This window comes from Synchiropus splendidus, chromosome 1 (genome assembly GCF_027744825.2).
Source record: "Synchiropus splendidus isolate RoL2022-P1 chromosome 1, RoL_Sspl_1.0, whole genome shotgun sequence".
In the NCBI taxonomy this organism is placed as follows: Eukaryota; Metazoa; Chordata; class Actinopteri; order Syngnathiformes; family Callionymidae; genus Synchiropus; species Synchiropus splendidus.
The window spans coordinates 44490581-44517953 of record NC_071334.1 but is presented as its reverse complement, the minus strand read 5'-3'; the positions used below and the strand labels follow the sequence as shown (position 1 = coordinate 44517953).

Below are 27373 nucleotides of genomic sequence, written 5' to 3'. Positions count from 1 at the left end.
AAATTTAATTAAATTTTTAAAAAAATGTGTAATTAATTAAGCGTAATAATGTTGTAATTAATTAATCGTTATTAACTTGTTAAAGTCCCACCACTAAATTAAACACATTGATAATAACAGCACAAAGTTAAATGGCAAAGTGAAGTCTGTGCTGTCTGGCAAATGTGATGTGTTTTGTGTTTTTAACAAAAGACCTACTCAGCTCTTCAAATCGCACCTAAAACATCGCTCCGTGCGCTATTTTTATTTTACTTCTTTGGATATCTATGCACTCTGGCTTCCTAACTCTGGCTCCACAGTCATTCTACTTTGTATTGGTACTAAAAGTCTATTCTATTCAACATATGTCCAGGATCAGTACTGACACCAGAGCACGCATAGCTGTCACAAAAGAATGAGTCACAAAAACAGAAAAGAGTTTAGTTTCATATTGATGATCACATATACATCAACAATGTAACACCAGCATATTAAATAGCAGCCCTCTCTGGCAGTGATTTATTCCCTGGCGTCATGATTTCACAGCCAAATGTGAAGAATCCTGAACAAAATTCCACACCAACCGTCGACCGCATTAGACTCTCAGTCAACAACTCAGTCTTCTGCGTCCCTCCCATACTAGATTTTTCTGTTTGTTTTTATTAAGGTTAAAAATGCTGTTTATCTCTGGGGTGAGTGTGTTGCTCTGAATGTGGTTTCACTGCACAAAGACGAGCTGTGTGTGACTGGACTGCAGAGGCCTCAGCTCAATAAACGTCTTCCACTCATTCACCAGGAGCTTGTCACTGACGCACCGCGGATATAAATATGTTCTCTCCGCGTGACCTTCCATGTTATTCACAATGATTAGATCATTGAATTGTCTTCAGGTTTATAAAGGGTGGCAACAGTAAACATCTGCACTTCTAAAGGGAACATTCTTGGAGTGTGAGGTGAATTACGACCTCGGGCTCTTTGTTTTCGGCTGTTTGTTAGGAGGAGAGTCAGTCTGAACGCTGCCGTCCGAGCTCACATCCACAGTCATGAGCGATCAAAACAAAATTTTATCACGTCCTATTTTCCGCCGAGATGCTAACTGGGATCCATTTCCGAACTGGACCCAACCGAGTCGCATCTTCGTTCAGGATTTTGGTCTCCCTCCTTTGCTGGAGCCTGGCGATGTGAAGTGGATTGACTGGGCGCAGAAGAGACTGGCGTCGTTCTCATGGCCAGGCTTTGCACAAAGCCCGCTCCTGCCTCCATTTAGTGGTCAGAACCACAGAGATGAGAAGCAAGGTGGGCTTTCGGAGGTCAGATTTGGGCCGGAGACCTGGGAAATCACACTGGACGTCAACCACTTCTTACCCGAGGAGATCACAGTGACGACGAAGGAGGGCTACCTGCATGTATCCGGTGAGTGGGATCGATTTCAAGGCATCATGTGGCTATGCGAGTGATGATGTTTTGGTTTTCAAGGGACTCACCAGGAGAGGCAGAATCAACACGGAGTCGTCTCACGGTGCTTCACGAGGAAATACAAGTATGACCTGAGACTTTTTCATACCATGCCATTTTGGCTTTGAACAACGTTTTCTTCTGCAAAAAGTTCTTTTCAGTAAATTCTAATATGAAAGTTGAGAGTTGAGCCACACATACTCTAATGCAGAGGTGGGTAATTCAATTTCCTACGGGGCCAGGTTATATATGTGACCGTTGAGAGGGGCGGTCAAACCCAAAGAGAGGAGGGGAAGAGATAATTGAAAATAAAAATCAAGTGATGACATCATGTGTGATTATGAAATGACACTGGTTACAAATTGTTACATTTCAAAATATACTTTTAATTCTGATGTATTTGAGGGGACAAGAAATACTGAAATAGACAATGGAAAAGACGAACTATTAAGAAAAATAATCACACGAGAAAGTTGTTTCAGTTGCATCATAATGAAAAAAAAAACAATGTACACAGAAAAAATGTCAGCGACAACAACAATGTAAGTTTTATAGTTATATATACTCTGACTCCAGGTCGGCCGCATAAATACATTGAAAAGGCCGCATTTAGCCCACGGTCTGCTCTAGTGAGTGTGATAAACACGGTGCAAAAACACAGTGACAAAATGTTTGGGGTCACAGACCCGCACAGATGATGATTATATATAAACTGTATGTATTAACCCACATGCAAAAACTTGGAATCAGAATCAGCTTTATTGCCAATGTCAGTGAGGATCCCACCAACTAGGAAAATGCTTATAGTGGTATATAGTGGTGTGGTGTGAAGTGCAATGATTACAATAAAAATAAAATAAGTAACTAATAAATAAAATAAGTAACTAATAAATAAATAATCCACAAACAACAAGACTGTTCACAAATTCATCAGTCGCCTGCCAGATACAGATTATTACTTACTGCCTGTCACTCACTGGTGACGGTAGACAACTGGACTTTGTATCTAAGTTAATCAATATATAGTACATAAAGATATTTCATGACTGAGCTGTTTAGCTCAGGTGCAGTCGTGACTGATTAACCAGGTCTGTTGTTCATGTCAAACGTGATGCCAAATCTAAGAAAGTTTTTAAATGTCATGGTGGTTTAATTGTGGTGGCTTGTCAGTTAAGGGCAACTAATATCAGTTGCATGAAGTGATGGCTCAAGGACTCTGAATTTTTGACCAGCACAGGTTTGAAGACCAGATTAAAATGATGTTTCTCGCCCCTGAAGGCTCCCACCTGGCGTGGACTCACAGCTCATCAGCTCCTCCTTATCCAGGGATGGAATTCTGTCGGTGGAGGCTCCAGTTGGTGGCACCGATGGCAGCAAGGACGGCAGCGAAGTTGTCATACCGATCCAGATCAGACAGGAGGAGAACAAAGAAAAGACAGAGTAGGGTGACCACTTGAAATAATAGTGCAACATTTCTTTCTGTAGAAACAGGCGATCATTCGTTTATTATCACGGACATGACATCAGATTAATCTGAGGTTTAAAGTTACATCGAACTTAGTAACAAATCTTTTCATAAAACTACACAGCATATAAAACTGAATGCCATATTGAAATTAAAACAACATGCATGTTGCACGTTTTATCGTGTTTTTTTTTTAGCCTACATTTAATTTCATGCGAGCAATTATGGTCGACTAACTCATTCAACGTTTTTCATTCTGCATCAGGTTCATTCATTCATTTACTGCTGTGACTTATTGTCACTGTAGCGTCACAGCGAGGCAGGTGTCTTTGCTTGCACATGGTCGTGTTTTATGAAGTTTAGATGTAGTTTATCAACAAACTTTGTCAGAAACACTTCACTTCTCTGTCAACAATTATCAGTATTTTCTATTTACTGTTCTGGTTTCCTTCCATCACTTTCCCCCAACAGAGAGTCACCTCAGGACATTCTATTGTAGGTGAACAGTGCTTCCTGTGGTGATTTTCGGAACTGCGACGGCCATGCGAAGACGTCATCTTTCAAATATTACCATGGAAATACATGAAAAAATGCTTCAAGGATTTTATTTTATTTTATTTGTTTATTAGGTGGTTTTCAGGTGATTGTTGTGGGTAATAGACAAACATTGCCGCGCATGTTCAGTCAAACGGATGCAGTTTTTTTTTGTTTCATCTTTACATTACGGAATTTGCGGAATTTGTAATTTGCGGTAATAACATCAAGCATTAAACTTTTAATTTCTCTCAACCTCGTCCCAATTCATTGCCACTAGCCATCTTTTAAAAATCAATTTATTTGAGCTGGGTAACACAAAATACTTTTCACTCCACTAAAGACACATTTCAATCGATCAGAGATCAATGGTTTTGAGTAAATTGAAGTTGAGTGAATTAAAGTGATTGAGTCCAGGGATCCTCTGCCGACCAGCAGTATCTGGAAAGCATGTCGAGCATGTGATCTGACCGTCTTCTGGCTACTGCCGCCTTGCCGTTTGGCAATGAAGTGATGACCCTGCCGCCTCTGCCTCTTATTTCCCAGCGGAAAAGATACACTCTGACATGGGAACGTCTCTGAGACCCTGAGCACCAACCGAGTGATTCGGAGAGGTGGAGCTGGAGATGATGTATTTTCTGTTCCAGAATCCCTGCGTGGGTATTTATTGTGATTGATAGTACGTGAGTAAGTTTGCCGTCTTCCGTCAGTAGTATTGCGGTGTCTCTTTAAAGGAAGGGGGAGTGTAGGAAGAGGGACAGAGAAAAGAGATGAATAGAAGGAACCAGAACCACCTACCATGACCAAGTGCGCTCCAAATGTAGGACAGAAATTCGAGTGGAATTCAAAGGGAACATCAAGCGACATCTTGGGAGGAAAACCATGTTCGGCTGTGCCTTCTCAGACCCTCGAATTTCCACATCGGCTTCCACGGGCGATTATGGGAAGACGGGGAAAGTATTTTTCCTCTCAAACATTTCTTGCTTTCTGAAACGGAAAAGAAGAGTTGCATCTTTCTTCGAGTAGATTGCATAATCCTGTCATTTACCCACTGGATTGTACTCCTCTAATTTTCGGGGGGGCGACGGAGCAAATCCGACTTTTAAGGAGCCTGCGATTGTTGAGCAATGCCCTTTTCCGTGCGGAGGACTTGCAGACAGTAGCGGGGGAAGGATGCCTCTGAGGCCGCGCTGCATTCAGGGAGATTGGGCAGGACTAGCAGCAGCAGCAGCAGGAGCAGCGGAGGGCCCGAGGAGCAGCCAGGACTCTCTCCTCCTTTTCCTCCCCCCTGCAGGAGCATGCTGGCGTGAGGGATGAGGCTGTGCACGGTGACACCAGGCCAGAGCTGCGGCCTACTTCTCACCACAGCCGCTCTTCCCACCGCAACACCACTGAACATATTGTCACCATCAAATCAGCATCTTTGGTACGATCCAGCCTCCGTGGGCTTTAAAACACGCATGTGTACGCGCGCGTGTGCTGGAGGGGGGGTGGTGCGCGCGCGTGTTTGTGTGTGCGTGTGCGTGAGGTGGTGGCGGCAAGGGGGCGGGAGGGAGGAAAAGAGCATGGGGGGGAGGTGAGGAGGAGAGGGGTGTCTCAGCTGTACATCTGTAGTCATGGCAACCAGAGCCTGTTAATGGCTGTCATCTTTTTTTCCCCTCTTCTCAGCTTCTCTCTCCTTTTCTGCTGCTTATTTGTGCATCTGGTTTACATGATGTCATTAAACGCAGCGCACCAAGCGCAGAGAAATGACTGGTGTAGCAGTGACGTAATGGTACAGTCAGGTCACCCGACCAGGAATTGTTTGATTCCCCGTCGGAATCTTGAATGGCTGCACACGCTGCTTCACGGCTGCTGTTTCTTGGCCATCTCTTTCCTATGATGGATAAGTCCAGTTTCATTTTGATGCTTCAAACTTCTTTCCAGTTCTACGACACTCTCTTGATTCCCAATGTCGTTGAAATTCTTCAATTGTGAAAGAACAAGTAGCCTGTAAGGGCACTGTATTTTCAGATTCCTGAGGCGCTCAGATCATAAATATTCCTTCAACTCCTTACATCACAGAGGAAATGAATACCTTGTATGGGCAAGTCCTTAACATTTACTATGGTGGTTCTCAGTATTTAAAAACATCCCGTGAAAAAGGTTGATCGCATCTGCTTCTTCCATGACTAACCTGGTGAAGTGTTGTCCAGTTTCCTTTAAGCCCAATGAGCAACTTGGCCATCTTTCATTTAACAGCAAAAGCACGTCCCGAATGGATGAATATGGAGCAAATTTAAATGAGGGTTTTATTTTACAGCATGACAAGAACTCTTGATTCTTATTCTTATTCTTATTCTTATATACCTGGTAAAAACAGTCTTTCCACCTTATGACATCACATTGTACTTATCTCTTTAATAATTTAATGCTGTCATGAGTTTCATTTTTTTTTTAACTTATTTTATTTTCTGTGACGAATGACTTCATTCCTTAATATCTATTGTCAGTGTGTCCTCCATTGGTTTTGTTTTGTTGGTTCCTTGCTGTTGTTTGGTTAGCTATATTCCGAACCAATGAAAATGGTTAAAACAACATTATCACACTGTTGTTTGATGACACCTATCTGGACCTCTGCCCAGCTGCAGATAGCTCTAGAAAGGCTTCAGAACTGAATGGAGAAGCCTAACTGGCAATGAACTTGACTTGGATTACTGAAGTGTAATGCAGTGCATTGTTGACATTTTAAGCGGATAATGTTCATAGTGTCCTGAGAAGGGACATTGCAGGTTGACCGCCACAGTTTTTGAGTTAAGCAACAGGCATATTAAAGTCCCACATCCACAGGTGTGTGTGTGTATTTATATGTGCATTCTTGTATAGCTATTGTGTTTGTGGGGACCTTTTGCTAAGATAAAACCTGAAATTGAGGATTAAAACTTAAAAATTACATAACATGGGTCATTATAATTGAGGTTAAGTTAGGTTTAGGTTGAGTGGCTGGGGAATGCAGTCTGCCAATGAGTGATGCTGACAAAAAAAAATAAAAACATAACGTGTGTGCAACTTTTTAAGTTTTAACTTTTTAAGTGTATTCTGTGAGAGCTAGAGTCACAGTTCAATGTTGAGTCGACCTGTTGTTTAGTTGAAACAGTCCTCGTCTACTTTCTAAGACATGAAGGCTTCACATCACAGGGGGAGAGTGTGGCGCGATGATACTGGGCTGCATGCTGTATGTCTCCTTGACCTTGGACTCTTGTGCTTCCTGGTTCAGGTCATCAGGTAGATCCAGGAGCATGAGCAGGACTTTGAGCTGCGGGAGCAGATGTCTGGGTACAAGCGCATGCGGCGGCAGCACCAGAAGCAGCTGATCGCCCTGGAGAACAGGCTAAAGGCCGAGATGGACGAGCACAAGCTTCGGCTGCAGAAGGAACTGGAGACACAAGCCAACAACACTTACATAGAGCTAGAGAGACTCGCCAAGCGGCACGCCGCTCAAACAGACAAAGAGGTAATAATGAATGAAGTTTGGGCTTTAAACTTGACATCAAACGCCTGAACGTCTCTGCACAGACAAAGTCAGTTGCAGCAGAAGAAAGAAGGATCCAGCAACAGATCATCTCTCAGCAGAAGAAAGAGCTGACCACCTTCTTAGAGAACCAGAAGAAGGAGTACCGGCTCTGCAAAGACAAAATCAAAGAGGTAAATAAAAACAGTTTGTATACCTTACGCGTGGCCTCCATTCATGCTCCCGCTCTGAATTAGGAGATGAACGAAGACCCTTTTACACCCAAGGAGGAGAAGCAGGAGCGACTGTCCAGGCACAAAGAAACAATGCAGCGCTCTCAGGCCGAGGAGGAAGCTCACCTGCTGGACCAGCAGCGGCTCGTCTACGACCGCAGCTGCCGGGCGCTCAAGCGCCACAGTGTCATCCGGAGGCATGAGTTCGAGCAGGAGCAACTGAGGGAGGTAATCAGATCACTTTATGAAAACATCTCTTCCTGCTGAAGTTTGCTGCACATCACGGTGACAAGGTCAGATGCTCCACATCCAAGCTTGATTCTCCATGATCTCTTCATGCATATCCCTATTCAATATCTATTATATTTTGCAGTTCCACAGATAATCTATCTAGATTAAAAAAGTAAGTCAATAAATAAATGAAAAACGTGCGCAGGAACGTCACACGCATCATCTTTAGAGAGCTCTTGGACACCCCCGTGGAAGTTCCTCTCTAAATGACCACAACTTCTCCCGGCAGGAGTTGAACAAGAAGAGGACGCAGAAGGAAATGGAACATGCACTAATGATCCGGCAGGATGAATCCACCCAGGACCTTGAACGTCGGCAGCTGCAGATGCTGCAGAAGCTGAGAATCGAACTCATGCGACTGCAGCACCAAACAGAACTTGAAAACCAGGAGGAGTACAACAGCCGCCGGCAGAGAGAACTCCACAGAAAACACAGCCTGGAGCAGCGGCAGCAGCCCAGAAACCTCAAGGTGAAGGAAAAGTATTTGTCGTTGTCAACAAACATATTGTGCTGATTGTTGACTGATGAAAACTATTTATTTTTTTACGTCCACAGATGCTTGAGATGCAGATCAAGAAACAATTCCAGGACACGTGCAAGGTGCAGAACAAACAGTACAAAGCTCTTCGGAACCATCAGCTGGAAGTCTCTCCGAAAAGCGACCATAAGGGCATTCTAAAGAGCCTGAAGGAGGAGCAGACACGGAAGCTGGCCGTGCTGGCAGAGCAGTATGAGCACAGCATCAACGAGATGATGGCGTCTCACGCGGTAAGAAGGACCATCGGTTTCTCACCGCCACCTCTAACTTTCAACCAAGTAAAACAGACAAGTTGTGTTACTTTATTGATTGCTTGATTTTCAATAAAGATCGACTGCAAGTAAATTTGTCAGTTACATCCAGTGACTGCGGTTACATGCTAGCATAACACGACTAAGGCAGTAGCTCAGTTGAGATGCCGATTGTGTTATGTTCTCCTGGTTTACATGCAGTGCAGAGACAGTGGAGCTACGGGTAGTTGACCTCCGTGACGAGGCGTGGCGCTGTGAGCTCCTCAGTCCTTCCGGTCCCTGTGACTGTAGAGCAGGCCTGGCCAGCCCATGGCTCCCGAGCTGCATGCGGCTCTTTCCCCAGTTTCATGGGGAATCTGGTGGCTTTGGTGAAATGAGCCGCTGAACTGGCTGCTGTTTTGGTCATGTTGCTATTGAGGTGATCGTTTATACAGGAAATAAGACGAAAAAGTTAGAGCTATTCTGTCGAACTGTCAAAATATTGGTCAAAGACTGTGACTTACGTTTATCTCTGAAACATAAGCAATAAACCTGGCGCACGTCTATGCCCCCCCTCCCGGCTTGGCGCACGTTCAATGCCGATGTGAGTCGACTTGGAGCGTCATCAGATACATGATCAACACGGTTGACATGACTTAGTTTCACCTTTATTCCCTAAACTAAAGGTATGGCATGTGTTTCACCTATAATTCATTGTTGATGGTAGTGAAGTTTACTTCAGTGGAGTGAAGATGAGACGCTCCACTCTGCAGCATCGCTCACACACACAGACTGGGGCCACGTTATTGGTGGCATGAGCCACGTAAAAGAAAACATAGAAGTCAAATCTGCAGCTCTTCGTCGTCGCGAGTTACAAAGCACAGCTGATCTCAGGTTGGTTCTGTGTTCACCACAGATGTCGGCTTAGACAGAGGAACATATGGCACATCTGGCTGCACACATGACTTCTCGATTGTCTTGATGTATGAGGCTAATAGACAATATTAGACCGTGATTAGTCTTGGAGTGTGTTTACTTCTGCTGTGTAGCAGAAGCTCACGCTCATACAAAGTCATACAAACTGAAACTGATAAATATCACCCCATTGTTCTCCAGTCTTTGACCCGATTACCGACATATCAAAAGTGTCTGTTGTGTGTCTCTGATTGTGCTCAGATGCGTCTGGAGGCAGAACAAGACAGAGAGGTCCAGGCCCTGAAACAGCAGCTCAAGCAGGAGATGGAGCTCCTGGACGCCTACCAGAGTAAAACCCAGTCACAGATGGAAACCCAGCATGAGCGAGAGCTACAGAAGCTGGAGCAGAAGGTATCCATACGCAGAGCCCACCTAGAGCAGAAGGTAGGTCCCACGCTCAACCACGTGGAGGTGAATGGTTTCACTGACTGGGCCTTATGGTGCTGACTCTTCATGAGAGTTGATGGGTGAGAATAGTGGTCTGATGCCTTGGATTTACTCATGAGAAGCATCAGCATCAGCATCGATGGAAACAATCAACAAGTTTAACTAAAGAGAAGTCCATCAGCTTCTGAGAACGGCAACTAACCATTAGTGAAACAGCAGCAAAAACAGAAATAAATAGCAAAAGTACTGAACCATCAAAAAAAAAAGTGTGTGTCGATTATGCCAACTAGTAGCGATTAGTATGCACTATTATGGAATAGAAATCATAGAACTACAAAAGCATATTTATTAAAGTCAAAGGACTGAGGGTCAACTCCAGCTGAGAGACACACTTCCGAGGTCAATACTTTATGATATCCATTTCAGTGCTCAGATGGCAGATAGTGTGAGGTTCTTACTTCAGCCCATCTGCAGTGCAGAGATTCTTAACCAAAGGGCCGAGGCCCATGGTTGAGCTATGAGCGCCCCCTACTGGGCCACTAAGTTTTTTGTTCTGCACCTCACGCTCAGCTTTAATACTGTAGATTTGTCACATGTGATGTCACAAGTGAGTCACTGAATTGACTTGACAGCTGCAAATCTGTCATAGTTACCAACTGGGGAGAAGTTCTCGAAAAGAAAAAATGATAAAAGCGATGCCACCTCCAAAAAATTAAGTAGAACTTAAAATTAAGTATAACGTGTTATGGTTTTATGATGCTTTCATTTACACTCTACTTATATCTTCTTTAGGGTGTATTTTAAAAATAAAATATGTTCTTTTATTTTATGATATTCTGACATTCTGTTAGCTCGAGGGTGTGTGGCGTCACAGACCAAACACGGAACCCTCTTTCATCATTCCACCATGTCCAAGGGGTTTGCTCATCCTTGAGACGTGTTTTCTTCGCAAACAAAATGAAGCCACGCTTTTGAACACTACGACCCGTCGCCGCTCAAACACCTCTGTGACTGTGACTGAGGCGGTGACGCTCAGCGACGGCAGCCAGTTGGAGTCGGACCTCAGTCGGGACCCAATAACAACCAGTTCTCGATGCCCGTCCTGCGGCCTGTGTGTGTTTACACCAACAGCAACATGACGCATCGAGGCACAGATTTTGGCTGTCAACGTTATCGATGACATCAAGTAATTGTTGCAGCCTTAGTTTTAAATTGACTTGAACGCCAAATAACCTTGGAATTCCTCAGCATTCAGCATCTGTGAGCATCAAAAAGCATCTATTGGTGTTACTCTGGCGTGTTTTATTCGTATTTTAAATGCAGTCAAAAAATAATAATCTAAGAAAATCTTTCGATCAGCATCAAATTTTTGGTGCTTTAGAAATTGTATTTAATTATTCAAGCAGTTGTCGGCCACATGAATTGACAGTGTGAGCCAAATTTGGCCCCCTGTCCTTGAGTTTGACACTACTCTACTCTGTTTCTCTCTGAGTTTATGGAAGAGTCTCACTTGTCCACTGACTAGATGTCGTCACGTCTGCATGGATCAGCAGAAGATGAATGAATGCGTTCTCGTTCGCAGATTGAAGAGGAGCTGGCTGCTCTTCAGAAGGAACGCAGCGAGAAGATCAAGCACTTGTTTGAACGTCAAGAGAGAGAGATGAACATTTTTGACTCAGAGAGTAGGAGCCTAGGCTTCGGAAGCCTGGGATCTCTGGACTTCCCCAAAGAAGACAACAGATGAAAGTGGATTTCCCTTCACAGGACATCGTACCCGTGCCCTTCTCCTCCACTTGACCGTTTGTCGCACTCACGCTGACAAATCAGAACAAGCTTTTTTCTTTCCGATGTCTTTGGTTGCAGGCGCGGCGTGCAATGGGAACTTCTTATTTTGAAACGGAGGAAAGTAAAATCCACAACGACATGCCAGTGAAGAGCCAGTGTTACTTTAAATGTGTCCAGAATACAACTTTTTTCTTCATATGCCATTTCCTCCTTTTTGGTATGAATCGAATAATTCAGGAAATTTTAGTAAAATGGGCACTTTGAAATGTCTAAGTAGAATAACATCCTGTTGAGATGATGAGTAAATGTGTGTTGTGTGGAGGGACAATGTGGAATGTGAGCTACGGACTCCCCCCCGTGGTGTTAAGCTGCTTCGTCTTTTACTTTCCTTTACTTTGGAATCATTTTATACGTTTATTTTTGACTAAGTCTACTGCTCAGAATGTGAATACTACAATTTGGGTCTTACACTGTCATAGCGTGCTTATGCATACAGTATACCGTGGTCCTTCACATCTCAAGACAAACTCAAATTTCATCTGCGGGATCAATTGGCGTTAGCTTGTTTCACTCACCACAGTTTGGTACCCCACCTGGTAAAACTGCTTATTATTGCATGCACTTTAAGGACAAATTCAGGTTGTGAAGTGAAGCATGAATCTGTCAGAGATTTTAGCTGTTTTGTAAATAAAGTGGTCATTTCCTTTTCTTTATAGCCAATGGATACTGGACATAAGCGCCATATTCTTATTTCACAAATGCCTTTCTTTAAGTTGTGCCTGAAGCAGATTTCAGTTCTGTGTTTGTTCAATCTCATTTATTGACTGACGCTGGCACTTTTGTTTCCCTTTTCAGGTCATTTCATCTGAACCTGTGAATCATTTAATGTTCACTAATCAAAGTTCTTGTAACGAAAAATAGTGAGAATTGTGCTGTATAACTTTTGATATGAATATTTGTACTTGAGAAAATAGAACTTCCAGAGACCCTGGTCTAAAACTGATTATGGAGCCGAACGATAATTCTTGTGCTTCACCTTTGTTTTTATATTGCAGAGAGACTGTCAGATTAAAAGCTCAATATATATATCTATATACATATGTATATAGATATGTATATATATAGATCTATGTATTGCTGAGTAAAATCACAAGATTGTATGAGGAGATCCACAGTTTTCTAAAATATCCGTACAAGGAACGTGTGTGGACGAATTGGATCGGCGTTCTCTTGCCGTGTTCATTGTAAACAGGTGAACAGGTTGCACAATGTTTCCATTTAAGGTGAATGGAACAATAATTGTTTGGTGCTTAATTTCTTAAACCACTTTTAGCCTTGTAGTTTTTTTTTTTTTTGTCTTGGAGAAAAATTGAATTAAACAAAAAACCCCATGAGTCAAAGTCTGTCGGGATTCTGAGTCGACTAGTGCGTTTGCGATAAATGTAAGCAGCAACAGTTTTTCGGCTCGTCATTCTTCCTGTAGGGCTCAATTGTTGTCACGTTCTGATCATTTAAAATCATTAGTGGTGTAGCAGACAACACTACAGTATTGTTCGTTTGATAGTCGCCAACACCGGTGCAGTAGGGCCAATGACATTTAAATAAAAAAACAAGATTGAAATGTGGCTAATGGGTCTTTATTTTTATTATTATTAAAATAAATGTGACAGGGAAGGTGATAGTTTGTGTCTTACATTTTTTTATTAATTTCATTTTAATTTAATATTTTTTTAACTTCAGATTTCAGCATAATTTCGCACATTCAATCTCTGATGATTCTTGTTTATATTTGTTCCATTTGTTTTTTCAGATAAATATATAATAATTGTATCTATTATATTGTGTCTCTGTGTTTTAATCCATGATGGTGTGGGCACATGATCAGTATCTGCTTGATGTCAACTATGTTTGCTCTTCCAATATCACTTCAATACATGTGCATCGTTGAGTCTCACGCTCCTCATGAAAGTTTGAAAAGAGTGGTACATTTCAAAGTCATATATATGAATATATTGTATATTAAGAGTATAAAGGTCCATGTGGTCCATTTGAGTCATCAAGTAACATTGCTTGATTTGAGCCCCACTGCTGACTTGTATTCATGGTAAATATTGAAAAGCATTAAGAGCATCAAGTGTTCCCCACGTGGACACCCGCCATGTCTGCCTTTCCACTCACATCTTAAAGGTGACGAAGGGAGCACACAAAACAAAGCACTGTAGTCAGGCAGGTGTTGAGTGCAGAGCTTGTGCAGACCACAGGTCTCCTTAAACTAAAATCAACGCTCAGAAAAAAAGTGCACAAAACAAACCTATATCAACTTGTAGCCATGTATGTGAGGCTGTCACTCAAACATTTAAACTGGTCTTTTTGAGAAAATGGCTCTTTTTTTCTTATCATCGGTCAAATGCAAATCTCATTTGTGATCATTTTTCGTGAGTTTTCTAGGGTTTTCAAAGGCGTAGAATTCAATTGTGGATGACTAGCTGTGTATTCTGCCATGGCAGCCTTTGTTTTTGACCTGCATTCTAGGTGGTGAAAATAGAGCACAATAGATTTCGATTTTCTCAAAAAGAGGAGTGTAAATCGTTGAGTGACATACCATTCTCAAAACCTCACATATATGGCTAGAAGATGATAAAGGTTTGTTTTTGTGCACTTTTTTCTGCGTGTTGATTTTAGTTAAGGAGACCTGTGAGACCAAGACTAATGTGGGGGAGACCAAGCCCAGACCACTCTGAACACAGAACACAAAAGCATAAGCAAAACTTATTTCATTTAGTAAAATGAATGGTTGTAAAAACGTAAATTCAATCACCGTATCGGTTTGGTCTTGGTCTTGGCCTTGCCCTACTCAGTGGTCTTGGACACCTTGATGTTGAGTAGAGTGGCCTTGACAATTGTCAAAAGACAGAAAACTGAATATATAGTCGAAGTGTCTTCGGGTACTGGGTCCATGATGTCAGCCCCCGGAAACTAAAAATGTAGTCTTTTGCCTCGATCTTTGTGTCATTACCTTTTTTTTGCCGACTCATTCGGGACCCTCTTGATGGCACGCTCTTATCCCTCGTGTCAGCTTTCTTGGGCAACTATTCACTTTCCAACATGAGACCAAACGCTTTCATTTCTCTTTTGCATTGTTGACATCATTCTTGCCACACTCCACTTCTTGCTTAATTTTGTTGTATCAGATGTCACACTTAAGCACAGAAGAAAAATAGGGTGTATAAATCAGGGCCCCGTCAGGATTTACTTTTAGTGAATATCAACCGTTTACAATCTGAGATATCAATTACTTTTGACTGTTTTGCTGTAATAACATGACTATTTGAGTCCACGAAGGGTCTTCCTGTGTAAGAGATGTCTTTTCACTTGGGGTCCATGAGTGATGCAGACTATAGACTCACGTTGTGTCCCCCGTATCATCACACACTGAGATGTCTTCTTGAACCTAAACTCAGCAATGACCCCAAACACTGCCCAAAATGGTTGTTGATTCTAAACATATTGTCCCAAAGCGCCATGTTTATTTTGGCTTCTGTCATTGTGTCCTGACTTTAGTGTCCGCAGCAGCCTCCCTGACTGACCAAAGCCTTCATTATTTGGACGGACGACTGGAAAACCCCAGCACAAGTCAAACATGTGGTGAGGCGTTACCTGCTGACAAGGATGTGGTCCACAATTTCCTTTTTCACACAGTCACTAGTTCAACGTTTTTTCAGTAAATGTACATTACATGCATTTTGTTTTTCACAATGCACTGGCGACTTGAGCTGTGCTCCTTAAGTATTTGTTTAGATATGAGAAACAAATCTTATTTATCTTTCAGTTTTTTTTGTTTTTTTGTTTTTAAGTCTAGTTTCATCTTCTCTTCATCAGATTCTCCCTTTAACCCACGTTTCGTGAGAATGCAGTCGCCATGTTCAGTCACTCTACAGCACCACCACCAAAGTAAAAATGGATGCAACTGTGACAGCGACATTGAGTAATGACTTCCTGTGAGCGTTTATGTTTAACCGCTACTTCAATTCAACTTACGGTGACTCAAATAAAGGATATTAACTGAAGCAATCCTGAAGCAAAGTAATCTAGTTCACTTCCCCAAACTGTTGCAATTATGACCTGCAGACGGCTTTTCCTTTTAACCTTTCTGCTTGATGACCTCATTCATTCCACGTCAGAGGTTTATTCATGTGTTGGAAGTTTTGAATTAGATAATCGAGTTGCTTGTTAGAGAGAGACAGGTACACTTTGTGAACCAGCATTTGTGTTTTACACCATATTGTTTCTAGAATCCTCCACGGTTTTAAACTGATGAACAGTGATACTGCAGCAACAATGACAAAACATACATTTGTACATGTTCCTACCCACAAAACACAAGTCTATTGAAGTCTATTGAGGTCCCTTCCGGTCGATCCATGGCACCTAAGATAGGAAAAAAAATGAATGGAAGATTATGGGGAGATTGTTTTTGAATAAGCGCTGCATCATCACGTCCTACGTGTATACGCGTAACTTGTTCATTGACACAAACTTTCCATACACTCGTATGATGAAGTGAATTGAATGGAAACAATCTTAACGATCGATTATGAACAATGTGTCACTGAAAAAGAAAGAAAAACGTCTCCGCAGTGACCTCTAGAGGGCACGGAAGTATTAAACACCTAAGAATGAAAGGTGACTGAATTTAAATGTTGGTATTGATATTTATGAATGTGATCATACGCAATCGTTATAAACAAGTAATAGTAGTAATGAAAGCTGAGGATGGATATGTACTCAATATGCAGATGTGAGAATGAAGTGGACAGACATGCCTCTGGTGTGGAGGGGCATGTTGGGACGTCGCCTGCATGCGCTGAGGAGGGGGGAAAAATACACATATGAAATCAGGAGGACATTCTGGGAAATTTGGTTGCCTCACACACACTGCACGTCATTTCCTCTCATGACAAACTGTGGTTTCTGCTTTTCAAAAAAAGAAAAAAAAAAAAAAGAGAGACGTTTAAAAGAGGGTGATGATGACTGGAGTGAGCAATTTGCCTGTGAGTCCTGAGCAGAGAATGAATGGTCATGTAAGGAGTATGATTGTTCATCAGTGGAAGGGACCAATCTCAAGTAAGTCCACTCTTTATGGTAAAGGATCACATCACTTTGCATCCCTGAAACTTGAAAATGATTTTGAACATCCATTTAAAGTTCCAGAGAGTTCATGTAAGGCCACTTGTTGGATACATTCTGATCAAGACGAGGCTGTTCTATAAATGTCAAAATGAATGAGCAGGAAGGGAAAAGGGGAAGGCGTTTAACTGGGGTGCATTTGGATTTAAATGTTTCTCATTGTTCTGTTTTTTGCTGGTCTTGCACTGATATTGCTTCCGAAAAATAGGACCAGCATTCAAATGTAACATTCTCTCATGTGTCCTGAAGCTACACGTTTTCCAAGACTGCAGTGGCAATGTTTATGTTTCTTTTATGACGTTCATTTTTATTAATGTTGCTGGAAAGTTGATGAATATTTTGAATGGAAACTACATTATGTACCAGCCATAATTTCAAATAATCATAATATTTTAAAAACTTTTTACTTTGTTTTAGTTGCTAGGTTGAAAGTATAGTTGTCATTTTAATAGGTATGATTTCAAATTCACATTTTTCAAACAAGCTCCTGGAAAACCATCCAAGTCATTTCATGTCTCAGGATTTGCGCCGTCTCTCTCCTGAGTATCTCACAAATGACTGAGCTCAAAGCACCAGTTGCCCAAGGGAACAGAAATCTTTGGTGGCTCCATCAGAACCCAAAGTTTGTGGTCTTTAGGAGGTTTTCCTGCTGAGAATCTCTGACTTTGAGTGACATGATACCACAGTCTAGTAAGGAAGCATTATGCGCCAAACAAAATGCGCGATGAATTTGGACCCATAAATTGAAGTGATCTCTCTATTTTCATTTTCTTCTATTCTTTTCAACCTGTATTTATTTGTTTTTGCTTCAAGTGTCCTTGCTGACCTGGCCCCTTATTTCCCCTCCAGCAATCCTCTCTCTCCTGCTGCTGATGGACTGCACCACAACTCTGGAAGCCAACAGGAACCAGCAGTGTGGGAAGTCTCTGCAGCAGACTCTCAAGCTGACTCGACTCATTCAGAAACAATCTGTGGAATTAATCAAAACATATGTGAGTGCAGAGCCTCTGTTCCATCTGCTGCTTCAGCATGAGTGTTTCCCCTCTGGCTAACAAGTTTTGCTTTCTTTTTTCAGAAAGTCTCGGTCGGAAATTCATCAGACCTCATCTGCAGAGCCTCCCTCAACAACATTCCCAACCCCAAAATATCAGGGATGGAACCATCAGAGAGGATCGTGAGCATCTACACCAAGCTCCAAGCTTTCTTCCCACATTTCAAACGGGTTTACATGCAGCAGGCAGACTTGCAGCCGCCCACCAGCCCGCTGCTGAAAGAGCTGTCCCAAGTCGAGAACAGAAGCAAAAACCTGCTCACTCTCATCAAAGGTTTTTACCAGAACTTCTTCCCAAACTTGCCACTACCAGAACCTGCGGGCGGGACGACCACCCTACCACCCGCTCAGAACATCTTCCAGCAAAAAGTCTATGGATGTGTGGTTCTGAAGACCTTCAAAGACTTCCTTTTGAACGTTTCCCGAGAAGTGAGAGTTCTCAAGAACAAAGTCTGCAGGACACAAGTCAACGTGCTCCTGTACTGACTGTAGAAACCATTCTGTATCAGAACTTTTCCTACGCACTCGATTTTCTAAAAGACTACAGAGGATGATGTTGGCTGACAAATGTGTCCGTCTCGGAGCCTATTTATGGTATTTAATATTTATTTTTGGAGTATTTTGAAGGAATTTCAGTTATGATATTGGTTATTTAATAATATGAAAATATGAATTGTAAACAATAATTAAATGTTTTAAAAATACAACGTCTGTTTCTTCTGTTATTCAGTGTCTCGCCAAGTTCGGATTCAGTTCGCCGCGTTGTTGCACGCCCAAAAATGGAAACACTTTCCTCTGCAACTTCATCATTTAGCCACAAAAATGTTGCTTAGTCAAAAAAATATATTTAATTTAAAGTTCATTTTTTAAAATACATTTGGGAAAAAAAAGAGAATATTACAAAGATAATACATTGTGAAGCCACTGAACAAGTTGTCTACTTGTAACCAACGAAGTTGTCGTCACAGAATAGGTTCCAATGTCACCCTGGTGCTTTTTCCGTCATAATTGATGTTAAACACCAAAGGAAAGTGACAAGCTTATACCACCTTATGATACACAAACACTTGTGAATAAACAGAAAAATCATTTAAAAAAAGCTAATAAAGGTCACTGAGGTGAAAAAAACCCCTATGATACTGTTTAGAAAAAAGTAGGTGTATCATTGGCATTACAAAGAGTTAAAGAAAATCAGGAAGCAGCTGAGACGCTGACTGCGTGATATCAGAGTGATGCATGTGTCCAACACATGGCTGCATCAGATAGGAAAGACTTAGTGAAACTGGCGGGCCGTCTGCCTGGTCACAAGGCGTGGGTGTGTCTGGGTCACATAACTGTTGAATCCTGGATCCACTTTTAGACATCGGGGAGAAAAAAGAAGCTGGAATTCTGCAGGAAAACCCCATTTCAAAAGAGTGGGCGTCATGAAGACCAGAAATTTCTGCTGACCAATGACACTTACATTTGACACATACTTACAGTATAATACATCACACCGACAAGTCTTGACCCATGTGTGGCTTCACTGCTTAATACGGAGTACTAGCCATAAAAATGAACCAAAATAAGATTGAAAAACTTTTATAGATGGAGGAAAAACCACCACACTCCACTTAACCTCCGTACATTGTTACCTAACTTAACAAAACTTCCCCATTCTGCTGAAAATAAAGAGGCAAAAAAAGTTCAGTTCTCCAGAAATACGCTCAGTCTTGTTCCAGCAACCCTCAAGCAGCAGATGACGTCAACAAAGTTGCTATCAGTGCAATTTTCAACAGCATTGAGTGAAACATGAAATAAGAAAATCAAGTGTTGGAAAGGTTCAAGCCCAGTGTCATTCACCATGGTCGGACAAAACAGTGATCGATGGTTTAATGCAGAGGTGGGCAGTTTCCCAAAGGGCCACATAACAAACTGTAACTGTATCCAAACCTAAACAAGTTGAATGTAACTAAAGGACAGGAAGCCATGCAACAGAAGCCTTCCTAAATTCACGAGCGCTCAAGGAACTGCACGAGGATGATGGGGTCGATCTAGGTCATGAGGCAAGTTCCTCTCCAGTAATTTTATTTAAAGCATAGAGAGGCAACCTCTGTGCAACACTTGATGAGCAAATCAGAAATATCAGAAAAAAAACCAATTTTGTTTAGGGGAAAAAATGGCACCACATGATAGGAAACAAAAATAATTTGTTTCTTTTCCGTCTATGTGGAAGAGGAAACTCAACCAGACCAAAAGAAATTGCTTGACGCGAAGAGTCGCGGACAAAAAGTGAAGAGCACTCATCCTCATTCCTTCTGCTTCATCGGAGTAGGGGTGCCATTTTTCTTCAGCTCACTCCATGTCTTTCAATGAATTATCTTCAGAATATTTATCTGTATATCAATGATTCTGGGAGACACCATCAATGCTGTATTGTCATCACGACGTGCCTGACTCCCTCTGCAGATGGATTACAGACTGACTGACCAGCGGGAGTCAGCGTGTGCGGCTATGGACAACTGTCTCCGACACTCAGACCCTCAACATCGGGTCTCCTCAGGGCTGTGTTCTCTCTCCATGGCTCTTCTCTCTGTACACTAACCGCTGCACCTCCAGCCACGAGTCCGTAAAGCTGATCAAGTTTGCGGATGACACCACCATCATCGGGCTCATCTCAGACGGAGATGAGTCGGCTTACAGGAGGGAGGTGGAGCGGCTGGTGTCCTGGTGCAGCCACAACAACCTGGAGCTCAACGCCCAGAAGACAGTGGAGATGGTCATAGACTTCAGGAGAGTAACAGTTTCTCTGTCCCCTGTCATGTTGGCTGGTTCACCCATTCCTATTGTAGACTCCTTCTGCTTCCTAGGAACCACCATCACTGAGGACCTCAAATGGGAGCCAACCATCAGGTCCCTCATCAGGAAGGCCCCTTCCTGAGGCAGCTACGGAAACTACGACTGCCGACGAAGTTGCTGGTGGAGTTCTACACGGCCATCATCCAGTCCATCCTCACCTCCTCCATCACTGTCTGGTACAACAGCGCCACCTCCAGGGACAAGAGCAGACTGCGTATCGTACGTTCTGCTGAGAAGGTGATCGGTTGCAGCCTGTCACCTCTTCAGGACCTGTATGTCTCCAGGACCCAGAGACGTGCAGGTCGGATCAGAGCCGACCCTTCTCATCCTGGACATGGACTGTTTGTTCCTCTTCCCTCTGGCAGGAGGCTACGGTCCATCCAGACCAGAACCTCCCGTCACAGGAACAGCTTCTTCCCCTCGGCCGTCAGACTGTTGAATTCGTGAACAGCCTTGTTGTTATTTTATTTCATTTTATTTTACTTTAGTTTATTATTTATTTATTTTTGACTGCACGTTATTCCAAAACACTTTCCTAGTTAGTGGGCTCCCCACTGACCATGGCAATAAATTTGATTCTGATTCTGATTCTAGCAGTACAGGGGGCGCTACGGAGCAGTGGAACTTTGGTGGTATGACCTCACCGTATTGGCTCACAGCACATGCAAAAGCCGCAACAAATTCAAATGCTACCACATTAAGCCGCAACATTACTACATAAACCACGACAAACGGTATAACAAACGACAAAAGACAATATATGCTATGCTAATACCTGTTTGGAGTGCTAGCATATTTATAGCTGGAGCGACAACATTATATAGACCAGTGTTCTCAACCTTTTTCTAGCCACAGCACCCTTGGTTCATCGAAAAAATCCCAGGGCTCTCCACCAATGGAACCTCAGCCAGAGCGCACTTGTGCTTAAAGTCCTACAGGAAATCCCTTTTCATTTGTGGAAAACTGTAGCTACTGCCACCAGGTTGTTATTGTTACAGGCTATTTGCAGAAACAAATTGCAGAAAATGCATTTGTTTCAAATGTGTCCAGAAAGGGGCTGGCAATATGGCCAAATATATATCATGATTTATTTATTTATTTACTTACTGAATAAGTATTTCGATTTGCTTCATAAAAACAGCTATTCTTTTGCATTTATCTTCTTGTACAATTAGTTTTTTTTTTGCCAACTTTTAAACCACAAAGCAAAGTTTGACAGTCCATGAGTATCAATCAAGTTTTGAAGTGATACGTCACTCCCTCTGTGGTGAAAGTGTGTGGTCAAGTTAGAGGCGCATCAGGTTTAAAAACAGCTGGAAGTTGCGCATGTGAGCGGCTTCTTGGCTGTGAGTGTGTGGGAAGAGGAGCACCGCGCACCACAGCAGCGCTGCTTTGACTGACGGACAGATCAGCGCATCAACACACTGTAGCTCTACAGTAGAGTGGAGAGAAAGAATGTCAGTGAATCCATGTGATCTCCTCACCTTGGTTGCTCCTCAACACCTTCTTATTGTCATGATCTAATGTCATATATGTCTCCCACCTCTGTCTTCGGACACATGAGGTGAAACTGGATCATTTTCCCACGGCACACCTGACACTCTCTCACAGGACACTAGTGTGCTGCGACAGCCAGTTGAAAAACCCTGATCTAGAGTATGTACAGGCACATGGACTTGCTGATGCGGTAATACTTTTAAAAGTCAAACATCACAGATTTCTTTAAACCAGAAAGTGACATCAATCAGTTAAACTGGCTTTTCTGAAATCTCTCACCACTTTCTCCCACAGTCATTTGGGCCTTGCCAACAACAGTCCCGGCTCCCGTCCGTAACTTCTGTTGTGAATTCTGTTGTGGTTTATGTAGTAATGTTACAACTTAATGTTGTTGAGTTGCAGCGTCTGAATTTGTTGCAGCTTCTGCAAATGTCGTTGTGGGGTAGTGATTGAATTGGTTTTGCATTTGCTCTTGCTTTCCCAGTGTTTTCAACTCTTAATGAACAGAAGAAGTCATTGCTAGATAAGATAAGAGAGCCATGCATACGGACATGTGATTGAATCTCTGTCTTATGAGTGACCTAATGGTACTGAAAAATTGATCACATTAAGAATGATCACTTTATTTTCTTCGATAATCACAATAGCATGAATTATAAACACTTTCAACAAGGAAAAAATACAGCCTCTTAATAAATATTTAACTCCCAGTAGAACTCTGTCTTGTGTGTGGAAGGAGATTTAAGAGATTTTGTCAACGTGCTCTCTCCCTCCACATGAGTGGAAACACCTTATAGACGTGCAGCTAATTGGCAGCAAGTCATTAATCCCTAACCGATTAATTTCAAACGCTTGAGGTGAAATAAATGCTGTGTTTTTTGCATATGTATTTTTGTGCATCATTTTTTACTTCATCATCTCAGTTCTCTCAGACATTCAGAGGTTAAAACTGTGGATGAATTCGGGAATCAATGATGCTTTAGTGTCGGAACGGTACAACGTCAAGTATTCTCTTCAAAAGGTTTGACAAATATTTCATCAACAAACTACACTTGCATAGGTATTTCAGCTGGAGCAAAATGCATTACATTCGTGTTTGGATGAAAAAAGAAATTCAAGGTGAGGAATGCAAAGCTGCACTTCACTTGCAGAGTGTTGTGGTATCCATATTCAGGAAACGTATGTTCATTTTCGACTCTATCTCAAAGCCGTTCAGTAACTGCAGCAGAAAAGTAAACATAAAAAAAAAACAACATTAGTGACACAATCTGTATTGATATTAATCTGCACACCAACCTTCAAGAAATGCTCGAATGTGATTCCCTCATAGAATTCATCAGGTTCCTGTGGGGTACAGAATTAAAAAGACTGAACGTCCAACTCTATAAATATATACATACAAAGGATAGTTTATATAGTACCATGTGACCCATTGATATACTGGCCACCTCCAGCATGGCTGCATCTGCGATGCTTTTGGCCGTTTCCTTCCCCAAAGCTCCACTACGTGACAGCAACTCCTCCACCACCTTCATTGGAAAAGCACACAGCAACATGAGACTGACTTGTCTCTGTATTGCACTGAAAATCTGCACTCAGGTGGAAGTACAGTTACATTGCCTACATTTTATTTGATTACAAGTAAAAGTACTGGCTCAGTTCAAAAGTTCAAATTAAACTTTAAAAACTACTCAGTGCACCAATTACTTATTACTTCTCAAGCGATAGATTTGCAATTTTGATGTCAAAAGAAACAAACAAAATCGCAGCTAAAAACACCATCAAAAACAAAATGACCAATTGGTCTGGTACAATTTATTGTAATTTGAACATTATCATGTATAAAACAACATTTGTCAAGGGAACTATAACATAAATAAAATAACACTAATTCACGACTGTTTTTGTTTCTTGTGCAGAGCAGCTAAACCTTTCCCAGTGATTAATATTGAACTTAAACAAGCGGGAAGTGAATGAATCCAGTCTTCTTCAGACACAGCTACAGTTCGCTGATGAACTATGGACCAAGTCGGATCAGGACAGCAGACTAAAGTCCCACTAACATACCCTCCTTTGCCTCTGAGAGAACTGAACATTCTCGCAGTGTCGTCCTCAGTCTCACATGTTTGTGGAACACCCCCTTATAAACCTGAAAACCCTAGAAACCTGAATTAAAAGGTTTTACAAGTGAACTGTGGGCGTAACCAGTAGCAGCTTTAGAAGAAGTCATGAGTCAAGTGACATAAAACAAGACTAAAAAACAGCTTCATCACAATAACTTCAGTGCCACACATTCAATCGTAGTCAGGGAGCCAATGCACTCTTTGTTGAAAGAGTCCTTATTTAGACAGGGAGATTGTAGTGCAGTAGTAATTTTTACCACCAGATGTCATTGTGCACCACCACTGTACATCTGTACAACAGACAGGAAACATGCATACAAACTTAAGCAAGGCTGAAATAAAAAATAAAAAAAGCATTTCAGATGCAGAATCATGGTGCTTTTCTTCTCATAGATAGTCTCACATGTCTGTATTCCTCCAGCGTTATTGTTCCGTCATTGTCTGTGTCGTGCATGTTGAACAGAACTGAAAAAAGACGGACAATTTTCGCGTGAGTGGAAGGGGTTAAATGTCAGTGTAACGCTGTGACTCACATCTGAGTTTCTCTCTCCTCACGCTCTCACGCTGCTCCTCTGTCATGTGCAGAGAAGGAGGTCGGAAGTGAGACATGACCAGGAGGAACTCCTCGAACGTGATCTCCTCCACTGCTCCAGCGCTGCTCTGACGGAAGTTTCTAAAGTGATCAAACACGCTTTAATAGAAGCAGAGGAAAATGGCCAACATTTGTAAACTGGAAGCCACCACCGCACCTCCTGTCGAAGAAGGCTTCGATGATCTGAGAGCGGATGGGATTACATGCTAGGTCTGAGATGGCACTGAAGTGCTCCCTCCTGCACAACCACAAAAGCAAAAACAGTGGGATTGAGTGGTTAGACAGGTTTTCATTGACAAAACACGGCAGAGCCACACATTCATATTTAATTACTTAGGTAGTTACTGTACAATAACAAAGTTGCGAAACACAAGAACTGGATATTCACAGCAACAGTGGGACGAATGGCTTGTTTTATTCATCGTGTTTGTTGTCTCGGTTCACCAGGTGACACCTCAGTTTCTCCATCTCAGAAGAAAACAATTAGCCTGAAGACGTTAACCGCTCCTCGTACGGTCGAGTTCGAAGGCAAGAGGCGTAACTTCGTCAGAATTCAGAGACTGGATTATCCTCATTCCAGCACACTAGTTGTTAAAAAGATTTCCTGGACTGGGTTGGTGTTTTCTTTGCTGGGGAGATAGTAACCTTTATCATTATGTACCCTTGTTCATTTCAACAGGTTTGACGGTTTAAAATCGGAAAGTGATGCGACGGATCCTGCAGCATGATACGCGTATTTTCTTCCAGTGTTCTACATTGTAAAAATATTCTTCTCATGAGAAGGACGGACTCATACGAAAATATTGAATCATTTCAAGTCAGGTCCCTGTATTTCAAAGAATTTAAGATTACTTTTCATAACTTGAATGAGTTTTGGTGTCCTTAGCAGAAGCAATTTCCAAATTCTAAGTGGAGATATTTTGTCCTTTCCTCTGGTGGAGGTTTTTTTTCTATGCGTCTATCTCCCCAGAAGATTGAGACATAAAGGCTGCGTGGCCTTTTGCCTGATTAAAATGGTGCAACACAGAGAACTCAACAAAGCTCCCCAGATACTGGAACCTCTCAGTTCAAGATATTTCTCACTCACTGTTTCTGATACAACTTCAGCTTTGCAGTTGCCAGTTCATGACTCTCTTGAACTCTGAAACGTTTCCCCCTTCTTCCTTGACTCATCATTCAGAATGAAAAATTGTGATAAGACAGCTGAATCCAGTCATATCTCAACAAGTTGGACTTATTTGCCTTGAGCACTCTTCACTACTACCCTCTCTAATATCACGATAAATCTTACCGCAGTGTTTCTTCGTTGTGGCTCAACTGCTTGAATCTCTTGTGGAGAACTCCAATTTGCTCCCATGAAACTGAAAAACAGGATTAACGTACCATAATATTGGAGCAGAGATTGTAACAATTGCTCACAAAACCGAGACAAGTGAAGACTTTCAACGACTGGGTGGAAACAGTCACCATCAATAATGTAATTTAGTTTGATGGAAGATGTGAAGCTATTCAGTTCTCAGCTTAAAGTTTCAGATTTGTTTATGCAAAATTCATGCAAATTAGTTGAGACTGCTGGAACAATGCGTTTCAACCAGTATAAAGAACATATTAATTAAAAAATATTAATAAGTTTATTTTTTCAAAAACCCACACAGGTGATGCTAAAGCTCAATGTCTGTAATTTAAACATCTATTATTGAGCGCAGCTGGGTGTCAATAGATTCCATTTACCCTGAATTATTCATTAGTGCGCCTAGCTTGTTTTAGATGGTATTTTTGGGGACCGAAAATGAGTTGGGGGTTTTGACTATGCATATGCAATAGACATCATACTTATACTGGCAAACAAAGTAATATTTTTGTAAGATAAATGTATCTACAAAGTACAAGTAGGCAGCATGTTAAATGAACAGGGCGACAATGTAGTTATTCACTATAATTCTGATCTTAAATAAAAAGCAAACATGCGGTTTTGTTTCGTTACATTTTTGTCATGGCGTTATAAACATACACATTAGTGATAAGATAATAGGTCCACAAAACTTGATGTCCATTCTGCTCCTCCAAAAATCCGAATTAGAAACAATCTTTAATAAACCTTAACAATTAAATAATTCAATATTTCCTTTGGTACCATCTAAAAATAATAATAATAAAACAAAACTTTCACCGCTATGGTGTCACAGACGAATCTATATTTAACGGGACGCGACTTTATTTCATGTTGACTCAATGTAGGGAGAGAAGATCACTCCATTCCAATATGAAACTCACAGCCGGTCCTCTCCGCCAGCACCGTGTACTCCGGGGGACCGCGTGCGGACTGGAAAGCTCCCATCCTCCCCAGTCACCAGCACCGAGACGAGAGCGAACCAAGACCTGTTAGTGAGTCCTGCTCAGGAATCGTGCCCTTGTCGTGTTTACGTAACAAGATCCTGGTCGTCTACATTGCAGCCTCCGGCCAGCGAGACTTTATTCTACTTCCGCAAACAAAAGCGATGACAACGTGAATATAGAAACATGCCGCAGCATGAATTATTCAGTCGCACTACGGCTGCACGGCACTGCGGGGTTGTACATGCCAAGTCTCTGTTGTCGGGTTCGTTCAACTGCCGTCATTCGTGATATAATCTATTCATATGTTCAAACCTGTTGTTTTGCGTTAAGATGACATGGGTTCACATGGACGCACTTCAATAGCCTCCCATGAGACTTGGAGCCTA

The 27373-nt window shown here is 42.0% G+C and overlaps 4 protein-coding genes across 5 annotated transcripts; 3 read left to right on the top strand and 1 right to left on the bottom strand.

Annotated features, from left to right (window-relative positions):
- Positions 1–820: 820 nt before the first annotated feature.
- On the top strand, positions 821–3743 carry LOC128753607 (heat shock protein beta-1-like). The gene is made up of 4 exons (XM_053855400.1): positions 821–1392; positions 1456–1519; positions 2713–2874; positions 3371–3743. Exons 1-4 carry the CDS (start codon positions 1023–1025, stop codon positions 3396–3398), a joined length of 624 nt encoding a protein of 207 aa, XP_053711375.1. The 5' UTR covers positions 821–1022; the 3' UTR covers positions 3399–3743.
- Positions 3744–3974: 231 nt separating this feature from the next.
- Positions 3975–13133, top strand: taok3b (TAO kinase 3b). 2 transcript variants are annotated; one of them, XM_053855383.1, is made up of 8 exons: positions 3975–4859; positions 6690–6926; positions 6989–7117; positions 7181–7384; positions 7677–7916; positions 8003–8215; positions 9392–9574; positions 11160–13132. In XM_053855383.1, the coding sequence occupies exons 2-8, from the start codon at positions 6741–6743 to the stop codon at positions 11319–11321; spliced, it is 1317 nt and encodes a 438-aa protein (XP_053711358.1). In that variant the 5' UTR covers positions 3975–4859; positions 6690–6740; the 3' UTR covers positions 11322–13132. The 2 variants fall into 2 exon arrangements, with proteins under 2 accessions (XP_053711358.1, XP_053711366.1); XM_053855391.1 differs by lacking the exon at positions 3975–4859 and having other exon boundaries at positions 11160–13133.
- Positions 13134–16418: 3285 nt separating this feature from the next.
- Positions 16419–18242, top strand: m17 (IL-6 subfamily cytokine M17). The gene is made up of 3 exons (XM_053850762.1): positions 16419–16486; positions 17399–17541; positions 17625–18242. The coding sequence occupies exons 1-3, from the start codon at positions 16432–16434 to the stop codon at positions 18084–18086; spliced, it is 660 nt and encodes a 219-aa protein (XP_053706737.1). The 5' UTR covers positions 16419–16431; the 3' UTR covers positions 18087–18242.
- Positions 18243–22573: 4331 nt separating this feature from the next.
- Positions 22574–27089, bottom strand: tescb (tescalcin b). Its single transcript, XM_053844702.1, has 8 exons — positions 26925–27089; positions 25942–26011; positions 24808–24888; positions 24592–24731; positions 24462–24523; positions 23357–23464; positions 23232–23279; positions 22574–23154 (listed from the first exon to the last, which is right to left on the bottom strand). Exons 1-8 carry the CDS (start codon positions 26986–26988, stop codon positions 23077–23079), a joined length of 651 nt encoding a protein of 216 aa, XP_053700677.1. The 5' UTR covers positions 26989–27089; the 3' UTR covers positions 22574–23076.
- Positions 27090–27373: the final 284 nt, after the last annotated feature.